The 12,575-nt window shown below is 42.4% G+C and overlaps 1 protein-coding gene across 27 annotated transcripts in view; it reads right to left on the bottom strand.

The window, feature by feature from the left end:
• Positions 1-12,575, bottom strand: part of Arhgef11 (Rho guanine nucleotide exchange factor 11) — a 121,584-nt gene that overhangs the window by 50,221 nt on the left and 58,788 nt on the right. For 10 of the 27 annotated variants that reach the window (XM_006232759.3, XM_039103185.2, XM_039103180.2 and 7 more), the window contains 8 exon segments: positions 7,929-7,961; positions 6,687-6,701; positions 6,278-6,369; positions 5,330-5,431; positions 3,576-3,625; positions 2,859-2,916; positions 1,823-2,001; positions 949-1,020 (listed from right to left, as the gene is read on the bottom strand). In XM_006232759.3, the coding sequence (XP_006232821.1) occupies positions 949-1,020; positions 1,823-2,001; positions 2,859-2,916; positions 3,576-3,625; positions 5,330-5,431; positions 6,278-6,369; positions 6,687-6,701; positions 7,929-7,961 (601 nt within the window). 27 annotated transcript variants of the gene reach the window in all.

Below are 12,575 nucleotides of genomic sequence, written 5' to 3'. Positions count from 1 at the left end.
GCCTTGGTTGGTCTGAAACTCACCACATAGACCAGGCAGGCCTTAAATTAACCAAGATCACTTGCTTCACTCTCCCAAGTCCTAGAATGAAGGTTATATGCTAGGGTTTCCTCCATTTCTTTTTGTCTGTTAAAGTTCCACTCCTTCAAACCCAACCAAAACACCATTTTTACTTACTGCAAAGTTTTTACATGCCACTGTAATTGTTCTTCCTTTACATTTTTATTACAAACTCTTTGTTCTTCCTACTCCCCCCTTACTAGAATTTGAAATTTCCCCCATTAGATGTTAAGTACAGTGAAGGTAAGAACCACCTCATCTCCTTTTTATAGACCACAGAAACTAAAGCAATGTTTTATATATTAAGAACTTACAGGATGACCTATTCCAGCCAAACTAATCTTCTTCTTGGTCTCTGTGCCCATCATAATACTTTCTGGCCTGGTAGTCTCTCTTGATCCTCTCTCTCATCAGTTTAGACCAGCATTCTTCAACCCACCCTACCTCCCAGGTTACCGTTCATTCCCTTTGATTCCTCTAGGAGCAATTCCAATGAACTGCATGTTCCTTAGTTCTACTAATTTCTCACTTTAGTCTGTGTCCTTATTTATTTATATTTCATCAGTCGTCCTCCTAATGTATGAACCATGGGACTCTGCTGTCCTATTCAACTTATTGGTCTGCTTTAACAAATTCTATTGTCCAAAGGCAACCCTTTAATGGTTTGGAGATAGCATTTTGTTTGCTGGGGACTGAAACAAGAGCCTCAAGCATGTGCTTTACCACTGGGCTATATACCAACAGCCCTAAGGTGTTACTATGCTTGGATATGGTCTACAAAATCAAGTTCCCAAAAATAAGAACTTAAGTTGTACACACTGGTAGATTGCTGTGATAAGGGATAATCTCATGAAGGCAATGCTAATCTGTCTTTAACAATGATCTTACCTGTAACTCTTTCTCCTCCTGTCTTAGCATATTCCTGAGGATTTGAGTGGCGTGCTTTTGGACTTCAGGATCCTAGGAATGAAATATAACAGTATAGTGAGACCTGGGGACTAGCTCAACAGCTTCTCTTCTATCTGCTCCTTTCTGGGTGAGGAAAAATGTTGAGAACAGAATCTTAGTCATGAGTACACTCTGGATAATGTAGCACCTTGCTGGAATGCCATTAACATAAAATCTTAATTTGTTTAAACTTTACTACTGAGCTTCTGACATCCTGGCTGCAATCAGCTTTAATAGTGAACTGTTTTCTAACTTCTCCAAAGCACTGGTTCAATCTTCTATTCAATTTGGAAACCTGCTTCTTATCCATATCTGCGTCTTGCCACCTCGAAGTCTTTACACAGGCTTTCCTACTCGGGGGCTCTTTTCTACCTGTTTTGTTCTTTCTGACTCATCCCTCTCCTGACTGTCCTCTGTACTGCACTCTTCCAGGGAGCCCTCTTGCTCTGGGAAGCAGTCTCCTCCTCTTTGACTTACAAGCACACCCTCTCAACACCAACTGGCAACAGTCTCTAAGAGATGCTCCTGTCCATGCCTGGGTCCCAGGTAGGAAGAGTACTCCCAGACGTCCTCTGTGAGTCTCCACTAAGTGAGGAAACACACTCAAGATACTACCTATAAAACCACGAATGCATTCAGAGGAGTAGGACATAAGGCATGAAAATCCTTTTACGTAGACTGCATTTTTAATTTTTTGGTGGTAGTCACATGTTTCTTTGTTCTGCTTACCACAACCTCATTTAATTTAAGTTCCACTGAGGGAGACTGTCATAGAATCCCTAGAGTGATCAGCAGGCGTCTGGAAGACTATTACCTGAAGAGGTTTGGGTCCAGTAATGTGCTGTGGAGGTGGCAAGGGTGGCGGGGGAGGTGGTGGAGGAATGATGGGGTTAACTCTGGGCACTCCTGCCACAGATGGATTCTGCTGGAGCCCAGAGACGCCGACGGAGGGAGGAGAAGAGCCTAGGAGGGTAAGCGCAGCATAGGCGCCAGCTAAGAGGAAGGAAGAGAGAAGAGGCATGTTGAGTGCCAGTGTTCCTAAGAAGAGTACTTAGTTAAGCACAAAGAAAATCGTCTTTCTCCATTTATTAAGCCTCACAACCCTGAAGGTTAAAATCCCATTTTTAAAGTTCTAGCCATTTGCTAATTTCTGTCCTCCTGCCCTGCACCAACCAAGATCTCCTTTTTTCACATATAGACCCCAACCAAAATCTTAACCATAAATATCTCTGGAAACACCCCTGTGAGTCATCTCACTGCCCCCCTTCTCTCTTTTTCGAGGTAGTCTTTCAGTGTAGATGAGAAGGTGTGGGTGCACTACCATGCTCAGCTTCTTTCTTTATCTCATTAAACTGAACCAACGTAAAGTGCAGCACGCTGCCTGCCTGGACACAACAGGCACTTTAAACTCTAGCCTTCTACTCTCCCAAACTTCCCACGTTTGTCATTTACTTCCTCAGTACACCGTCTGTCTATCTGCACAGACTCCCTTGGTAAGGTGTTCCTGGCTAGAATTTCTTGCCTCTCTTCTGCCACCATAGGTAAAATGTGAACAAAACGGATGACAATTAAATGAGTGGTCTTAGTCGGATACGGTCAGGAGGGGCAAAGATGGTGTGCTGCAAATGAAGATGAAGAGTGTCTGCTAGGCATCACGCCATGCTTGGTTTACAGCAGTTTAAGTTGATCCCTCATGTCAAGACTAAAGATGAGGTTTCAGCTGCCTTCTCAGTGTCTATAAACGACACCTGAAGGGTCAGTAAACCTGCCAATTTGTCCCAGAGTAAACCAAATCTTCTATTTTTTTTTTTTTTTTTTTTTTTTTAGTTGTTATGCCCTAAGCAACTCACATTTGATAAGCTTTACCACCTCCAGGTGTGAGCTATTGGTCACCATGGTGCCGTTTACCTGTTCAAGGGACAAATAACATTGAGTATTAGTGGTGTAAACCTTTTTCCAAGTTGAAAATGGCATTTCCTTAGGCTACTTCCCAGTGCTTTTCAGTTACCTCTGGCTACTTGTTTACTCAAATTTACATTATCAGTTTGTTCCAAGCTGCCTTCTAAGTTTTCAGGGAAAAGACTCATGTCTCCATTCACTGACTTTTTTGGTTACACCTGTGTATATCAACTGGCCCCATGGGTTTCTTCCTTACTAGAGGGGTTAAATTCTCTGCTGCTAGGATTTCTTTAATGTGGCCAGGGCTCCACTCTGCAAAGACAGACCTACATCCAGAAGATTGACATGTCAACACTGTGGAAGACAAAGTAAGGTAAGAACCCAAGGGCTTGGGTCCTTAACTAGCCACAGCTGCTTCCTCTTAACCCTATTTTTTGTCTTTTGTGAAATAGGGATAAATAAAGCCTATTCCAGAACACTTCAAGGTCAGTGAATTTGAAGAGCGGAGAACACAGAAGCTGGCCATTTTCATCCCTCCTCCCTGCTATGGTACTATCCCAATCCAGTGGCTGCCTGAGAGAAAGGAGATGAAGTAGAGATAGGCCACAGTGCTAGGCAGCTCCTGACTGCCACCACTGTAAGAAGGGGGAGAGGTCAAGCTTACTCACTTTGATGATCCGGTCACCCTCTTTCACACCAGCTTTCATGGCTGCGCCTCCTGTGGGGAAAAGAGCTGGTCAGCACAGCCCTACAGCCACCCCTAAAAGCCACCAGATCTATACCACAGTCCCCCGTAGATCACCTGCTCTGAAATTTTATATCAGAACATCAAATCCTCGGTGGGCATCCAATTCTGCTCCAGCAACATGATGACTTTAATCTACAGTGGCCTGCAGAGGTCACATCTGCTGCTTTGCTCTTTCTTCACCGAGCTCAGAGAATAGAGTTCAGACAGCCAACTAATGGGGCACAGGGAGCACTGGCTCTGAGAAGAGTATGCTTTTGCTTTATTTGAATGTTTTAAGATCAGATAAGAGTTATTTCTTACTATCCCATGACACAATTTTACTGTATTAAATATAGTTAGTAAAGTAATAAGAGGAATTAGAGAAGGGATCCAAACAATAGCTTTCAAACTGGTGCTTTATAAGTCTTGAGAAGTTCATAAAGATAGTGTTCTGGGTTCTTATCATTAGAGATGATGATTTAACACTCTACTGAAAAGATTTTTAATCCATTGATAGTCTCTTCATTTGAGGTGGACCATATTAAGGCCTTCTGATGTCAGCTGACCAAGAGAGGAGCTCAGAAGACCATGCTCTTGACCTTTTCAATTGCAGAGTTTTTTGTTCACCATGTGGTTGTAAATAGCTTTCATTGTAATCTTTATACCCAAGAAGCACAACAACACCACAACAAAAAACAAGTTAATGAGAAGCATGAACATTATATCTTGTAAATTTGCTCCAAGATGATCATTAAATCTTGTAAGTTGTATTTATCTGCTAAACCCCTCACAAAGTACAGCTAGATGCTCCTAGTATATCAAGTCTACCTTTCATTTTAGCTTTCAATTTGGGAACTAATATTGTCCTCATCTAAAATGGCCGGAGAGATGTCTCAATGGTTAACAGCTCTTGCTACTTTTGCAGAGGCCCTGGGTTGGTGCCTAGAACCATTCACTGTTTTGGGCACCAACTGTAACTGCCTGTAACTCCAGTTCCAGGGAATCCCATGCCCTCTTCTTGCCTCTGTGGGCAGATTTTATTATTGTTGTTGTTGTTTTTCAAGACTGTGTATCTCTGTATAGCCCTGGTTGCTGTCCTGGAACTCACTTTGCAGACCAGGATGCCTCTGAACTCAGAGACTGCTGTCCTGCTTCTGCTTCCCAAGTGCTGGGATTAAAGGTGTGTGCCTAAATACCCGGTGGTTTTATTTGTTTTGTTTTTTTCAAACAGGGTTTCACTATATAGCCTTGGCTACCCTGGAACTCAATATGTAGATGAGGCTGACCCTGAATACATAGAGAGATCCACCTGCTTCTGCCTCGAAAGTGCTGGGACTAAAAGTGTGTGCCACAATGCCCAGCTCACATTTAGTATTTTTAAATTACTAGTCATTAGAAATAACCTGATGTTTATATATTCAGCAAAATAACTACTTTCTCTCTAATTTCAAGTTATTTGCCAGTAGATTTCCACACACAGCACATTTTTAAAGGAGTTATTTATTGTGTATGTATGTATGTGCATCACAATGTACTTTACCACTTAGCCTCTGTGATGGCTAATCTTGGTTGCAACCAAGAATTCTAGAATAACTCATTCACCCTTCCCTTAGAGATTCCCTATTTAAACAGTCTCCAAGTCATGAAGCACTTTAAAGAACTGCCCACTCTTGACAGGTGGGTCACGACACTCACCAGGGCGCACGGACTGCACCAGTACAATGCGATCTCCACTAACTGTGAAGCCAAAGCCATGCTGGTCCTTTTGGATGATGACACAGCGCTGAACAAGACCTGCTGGGGGTGGGGACAGGAGTTTGGTCAGGCAGTCTCATTGGAAGGTCAGTATATCTAAGCCAGCCAATTGCTTTTTATAGATGCCTTCCAAGACTAGATTCCAAGATTCCCCAGAGTCACCATGTCCACATATACAGCATTCTCAGAGACTGGTAAAAATGTAATCAACCCTGTAATCCATATGAGAGGTGATCCTTCTGTCTGTATGGATGAGACTGACTGAAGAAGGGGTAGAGCTAAGTCTAGCTGTGCTCCTCAGGACTAGTAGTAAAGATAAGCAGACCTCTGGGTTGACTGGAAACTTTACATTGTCATACCCAGTGACCACAGCAAATGGGACACTAAAGCTTGCTGACTGGTGTTAATAGCTGGATAAACCACGAAGGTGATTTAGGGTTGTTTCCTTGCCAAATACAGGGAGTGATAAATGTCAGGAGAAACCCTTCTATTTATGTCAATATTCATGCATAGACATGCCAACTGTCTTTGCTGTGGATCTTCACTGGACACTGCACATACGTGACAGTTCTCTGCGATGACAGGGGCTTGGGCCTAGAGTTACGACACAACTGTTCCAAGCCTCAATGCTGCCTCCAAGAAGTGTGAGGTTGGGCAAGTTTCTTAACGTTTCTCTCTACTTCAGTTTTCCACAAAATAAGTATATAAAACGTACTTCTTAGGTTGGCACAAGGAGGTAAATGCTATAAACCTCCTAATGTGTGCCATAAAACCCAATATACACATTACATGTTCTACATAAAGTTCAGGTGTTTTACACAACTGTACAGGAGTTTTCTATAGGGCACACACCAGTGTCTATGTGCTGATATGCCACCAGGTAGTTACCTGTTGTCTCAGAAGTGTCAGAGGGCTGGCGGTGGTGAGAAGGGGATGTGCGTTCAGGTGTAGAATCTCCCAGAGAAGACAGGCTACTTAACCTGAAGAAGGAGTAAAGGAAACACATTAGTGAGTTGAGCAGAGAGGGAGTAGAGCAGGCTCTGTTAAATGGGGCCCAGAGTCTTGAACAGTGAAAGATAACCCACCCACCTTGTAACCTGGTCATCCCAATAGGAAATTAGTCATGTGTTCTATACTCCTGGCAATACCACCTATCTGGAATCCTGACTGGGCAGGGCAAGTATGATCTCTTTAATACTCAGCAAGGTGTGAAGAAAAATACCCTTTGTAGAGTCAGACAACAAAGCGACAACAGCAGGAAGATTATGCAAACATACATGTGCTTGCTGGGTCTTACCAGGATGCAATGGGGCTGATGAAACAGAACGGAGCAGCAGAGAAAAATGAATGCAAGAAAAACAAACAGCTAGTTAGTGTTAGGTGATGATTTGCAAAAGAGGAGACTGGAAGGACATGGTGGGCCAGACACATACAGAGGCCTCCATGAACATAGCAGAGCACTGATGACTTCATCTCTTTGTCTCTGAAAGTCTCACCTCTCCGAGATGGTGCCTGGACATTTAGTACTAAGGAACTAGGGAATTGGCAACTTGAAACCTTGATCTTTAAATACCAGGAGCGTGTCCATAGTTTGAGCTTCTGAAAAATCCATTTATCTTCTGGATACTACTGAAGAATAGGAATCTGCTCTGTTGGTGACCATACACTCCAACCTCACAATTAGCCCATCTCTACAGCTAGCCTCTGGCACACTGCTTAGAGATTGAGACCCTCAACCCTCTAAGCACATTTCACCAACCAATAGATTCCTTTCTTGATCTCTTCCTTAATTAGGGAAGATACAGGGACAGAAAACAAACCTAGAACACTGCTGTGGCCTGGCTTTTTAGAATGTGCACAGGTTCACAGCTCCAGAATCAGGAGCTGCTGCCTGCCCTCAGGAAGGGGCGGTCCCCATCTCAGCTGTAGTTAGTGACTAAGAGAATTACTGTGCCCATGGCAGAATACCAGAAACGATGATCTCATATCTATAGAACAATGAAGAATTTGTCCTTAAAACCCTATGTATAAAGGATGATTTCTATGATGCTATTAAGGGAAAGGACAAAATTATGTGGACATTTAAAGCAGTAGGTAAACAGGAAATGATGTGCTTGCATATTTGTTATATATGTAAACATCGGCAATATCTTTGCAGAGTAGAAGAGTTCCTCTGAGGTGGAAAGGGGTTGACTAAAGAACAGGCACTGGGCTGACGACCTCTCGTCATATTCTTTGTTGTGCTTACTTCTGACCTGTGTGATGATATTAACTATTCCCAAGAGGCAGATGAAGTGGCCGACAACTGCAATCCTGGCCTTTGGGAGGCCATGGCAGGAAGACTGATGAGTTCAAGGTGGTCTGGCTATATACAACACTTTTTAGACTGGCCTGGGTTATACTGTGTCTCCAAAACAAACTAATACTCCCTATTCTGAAACCAGTCAATATCACCACCACCACCACCACCGCCACCCCACCCCCCCCCCCCCATTTAAAAATACGGGAATCTTTTCTCCCCCAGATGCATCCCTCTTACCTGGACAGGTGAGACTGCTTTTTACTGGCTGATCTTTGGGTCAGAGAGAGGAAGACATCAAAGAAGAAGATGTGGGACCCAGGAGAGAGTGATTCAGGACAGGAGGAAGAAAGAGAAAGAAAACAGAACAACATAAACCAGACAAGACACTGGAGATGGTTAGTTTAAAAGAAAAACCTGACAGACTGAGCAGGACTGGGAGCTGATTCAGTGGTGAGCTTATAATAATGCAAAGTCAGCAGTTTATCTATGTAAAATTACTCAGAGGTGCATCCTGTATCCAGCAGTGCTAACTAGATCATTAGCCATAATGTTTAACATGAGGATAAGCTACTGCTTCCCTGAATTGCTCGATAGGCTCCAGTATCTCGCCTTTCTCCAACAGGGAATGTTATTGGACAGCATTGCTCAGACACTGCCAGGCAATAGGGATACAAGCAAGGGGATGAGGAAAACTTGGATTTTGGCCCAGACCCCACGGACTACCAGCCTCCTGTCAGAAATGGGTCTCTCAAAAAGGGCTTGTCAAGACTCTTTGGTTCCAGCTGCTCCACTGCTTTCTTCAGTGTACCCACAACATCCTCCATCCAATTCAAGCTGGGTCTAAATCCAGAGAATGTCCCTCTTACCTTGCTCTTGACTCTGGAAGCAAACTGACTTTCCAGATCCCTACTGAAACTCAGAAGAGTCATTGAACTTGGAAACACTTTTATGTTTTGAGTGGCGGGGACTGAGTCTATGGCCTTGCACAGCATGACTCTATCACTCATGAATAGGGCTTCAAAACTGAACGCAAGTATACATTATCTAATAAAGAAGAGAGTTGACCATGACCAGACATGACAGGTTCCACTAAAACCAAAATAAAAACAAAACAAACAAGCAAACAAACCATAGGCCAGGGCAGGTATGATGGAGAACAGACAGACTGTCAGGTGTTAGGTGTTCCCTTCCACCCTGCCCCCGACAGGTAGTGACGAAGATATTACTTTAAACAGAAGGACTTTGGCCTGGTAAACAGGATGCTATTGACTAAACAGAGACCTAAAGGTGGGTTTCTGCCTACCAAGAACTTCCCTTAAATTACCAGGAACCTCCCTTAATCCTACCCCCAAAGGTCAACTACTTCAGACAGGGCATCTAGTTCCTGTCAATCTGAAGAGCCTGTGACAGATCAAAGACCCCACCTAGCTGGATGTCACATAAAATCCACTTGCTTTTTTGCCATTTTTCTCTTCTCTCTGTCCCTGAGAAATAACCTTGGTAGTCTGATCCCCAACAAACCTTTCTTTCTATCCATGGAACAGTCTGATTTGGTGGTTCACTGTGTCCTTGCATATGCCACGTAAATACAGCTGCATTTTTTTTTTTAATTAAGAGCTTAAAAAAGGAAAAAGAAGGAAGGAGGAGGAAGAAATGTCTATATTAGGCAAGTCTGGTGAACGGAAAGACCAGCCAAACTTTAGGTCATTTTAGTTTCAAGTCTAAGCATACATTTGGAAGGAAGACTTTAGTAGGTTAAAATATGAAAGACCAGGGAGGAAGTGAAGGAGAGAATAAAGCAGTCTGACATGGTGGCCAGAAGGAAAAAAAGATTTTCTTTCAGTTATTTTCTCCATTAAAATGTAGCAACAAAGCTCAGGTTCCATTTAATTTCAACCTCAAGAGTAGAAATTTCCCCTCAAATATGCATTCTCTGGAGTTTTCTGATACAAACTATCCAGCTAAAATAGGTCTTTAGAGCCTGCTCTAGTATAACAAACAAATGCACTTCCTGTCTACAGGTTTGCTCTCCCCTCATCCCACTCTTAATCAAGAGGAAGTTTTCCTTGTCCAGAAATTTTAGTTGGACCTCCTATTTTGAACACTGGAACAAACTAACTACTAAGTATCACCACCAACTATGATCACATCATTTTACTGTCCCTCTGCCACATCATTCCCTCAGCCCTTCGAGAACCCATGCCAGATTTCCCAGCCTTTTACTACGTGTACAATTCCGTGTGTGACTGCCTTTCATCTGGTGAATTAAAACCTTTTCCCAGTTCATTCCTGACCTTTCTCTCTACTACCAGATCCCAAAGAATGCTGTGCTCACCAGTGGAAGGAGAAGCCCTGGGTCCTGCTAAGACTGAACCCCCAGTGAACTAGACTGGTGGGGGGAGGGCGGCAATGGGGGGAGGGTTGGGAGGGGAACACCCATAAGGAAGGGGAGGGGGGAGGGGGATGTTTGCCCGGATACTGGGAAAGGGAATAACACTCGAAATGTATATAAGAAATACTCAAGTTAATAAAAAAAAAGAAAAAGAAAAAGAGGTCTACAGGAAACAAGCACTGAATGATTGACAGAGAGAGATAGCTGTTTCCAAAAGCATGGGAGCACTGGAAATAAGAAACAGCCAAAGCCTACGATGTGTTTCCACAATTCTATGTTTTTTTTTTTAAAGAGAAAGCATGTATTTTCAACCAGAAAAGCATCACAGCTATTTAAAGCAGTATATGTGTGCTTTAAAATCTCTAAGGATCTATAAAAGTGTTTTTATTTAAGTTTTTCAAGAAAAAAAAAAGAATGCTGTGCTCACTTCTGTCTCCAACTTAACTCTACTCCTTTTAAAAGATATTGCCTAATTGCTTATACCCCTTCCCTCTCTATCAAGTTACCCTGCTCCATATTTGATTTTAAATAATTTCAAACAGCATGAAAGCTGAAGGAGCTGAAGGGAGAGTGACACTCTTCCTCAGCAATTCTCAGATGCTTGCACTACAATTTGTAACAGTAGCAAGATTAGTTATGAAGTAGCAATGAAATAGTTTTATGGTGGTGGTGGTGGAGTCACCACAACATGAGGAGCTGAAGGGTTGCAGCACTAGTAAGGCTGACAACCACTGCTTTCAATTCATCTATGTCACATATATGCTCTGTCTGTCTCCCCCTCCTTTCACCTCTCCTCTCCTACTTTTTTGTTTGTTTGTTTGACAGAGGGTTTCTCTTTTGCAGACCAGGCTGGCCTTGAACTTCGGATCCACCTGCTTCTGTCTCTCAAGTGCTGGAATTAAAGGCATGTGCCACCACCACCCAGCTTCTTTATTTTTATTTATTAATATTTACATTTACTTACCTGGGGGTGTTCAGGTGGAGGTCAAAGACAACTTGTGGTACATGTGTGCACAAAAGTACCTGCATCAGTGCATACCCAGGATGAGCAGGGGTTAGGGGACAGAGGCTGATATGAAGTATCTGCTGCTGCTCTCTGCCTTGCTTTTGGAGAAAGGATCTATACAGAGTCCGGATCTTAGCAATTTGACAGAGCTGATGAGCAGCAAGTCCTCTGTAAGCCAGAACTGGAATTAAAGGTACCCTGGTTTTCCTACCCAAGGGCACTGGTGATACCAACTCAGGTCTTCATGCTTGCACAGCAACTTACTAGAGAGTCCCCTCCCCAGCCCATATTTGCTTCTTTTTCTACATATACACCTCTTCTCGTTTAAAAATTGTACAGACATCATGACATTTAACCTCTAACTACTTTAGTGTATACCCACCCTGAGACTCTTCTATATGAATGGTGTCATTACAAAGTCTGATAAGTTAACTTTGATAGAATATATCTAATATGCATTAGTATTCAAGCTTTCCCAACTGTCTTATCAATGTTCTTTACAGCCATTCCTTAACTACTTCAATCCAGGATTTAGCTAAAGCCTTAACATACATAATACATACAAACATACATATATACAAACATACATATATACATACATTCTCTCTCTCTCTCAAATACATATATAAACATATACACTCTCCCTCCTCTCTACCTACTGAGCCCTCTGCCCATTTGATCTCCTATAACAATGATGTATCATGTATGTGTTGTACATGTATGTGTATGTTTGTACAAGCATGTGGAGGTCAGAGGGCAATATTAGGTGTTTTCCTCATTTTTTTTAAAATAAGGTTTCTCACTGAACTTGGAACTCAACAATTCAACTAGGCTGTTTGGCCAATGAACTCCAGGGATTCGAATGTTTCTGCTTTCCTAGAGCTGGGATCCATAGCTTTTTACATGGGTGCTGTGGATCTGAACTAGGGTTTTTTCATATTTGTACAGAAAGCACTTTACTGACTGAGCCATCTCCCCACCTCCACAGAATATTTTGAAGAGTCTAAGCTAATAGTCTTGTTGAATGAATGGCCCACAACTGGTAAATGCCTGATGTCTCCTAGTGATTAAAATCAGGTTAAATGTTTTTATTTGCTTGGCGCAGAATTTCACTCTGTATCCCCAACTGTTTTGAAACATTGTAAGTGATGTTGTATAGCTTGCCCTACAGTGGTAGTGTGAGATTTCTCAAAGGTAAAACAAAACAAAACAAAACAAAAAACTATTCTATTTGAAATCTGCTATGTTTGGAGAATTCTGTTCTTAAACAACCACTTACCCAAGTGTTTATATCTGTTACTATTAGTTTTACTTTTAGAAAACTTTTTTATTTATGTGTTAGTGTGTTGTCCATGCTTCTGCCGACTGTGAAGGTGACTGTGGAAGCCAAAAGAGGGCATGAGACTCCCTAGAGCTTGAGTAAGAGGTGGTTGTGAGCGGTCTGATGTATCTACTACTGCTCCTTCTCTGAGAAAACTGCCCTCAC

Source organism: Rattus norvegicus, chromosome 2, assembly GCF_036323735.1.
Source record: "Rattus norvegicus strain BN/NHsdMcwi chromosome 2, GRCr8, whole genome shotgun sequence".
Taxonomy (NCBI): domain Eukaryota; kingdom Metazoa; phylum Chordata; class Mammalia; order Rodentia; family Muridae; genus Rattus; species Rattus norvegicus.
Note: the sequence above shows the minus strand (reverse complement) of the source record. Positions and strands in the feature narration are given on the sequence as shown.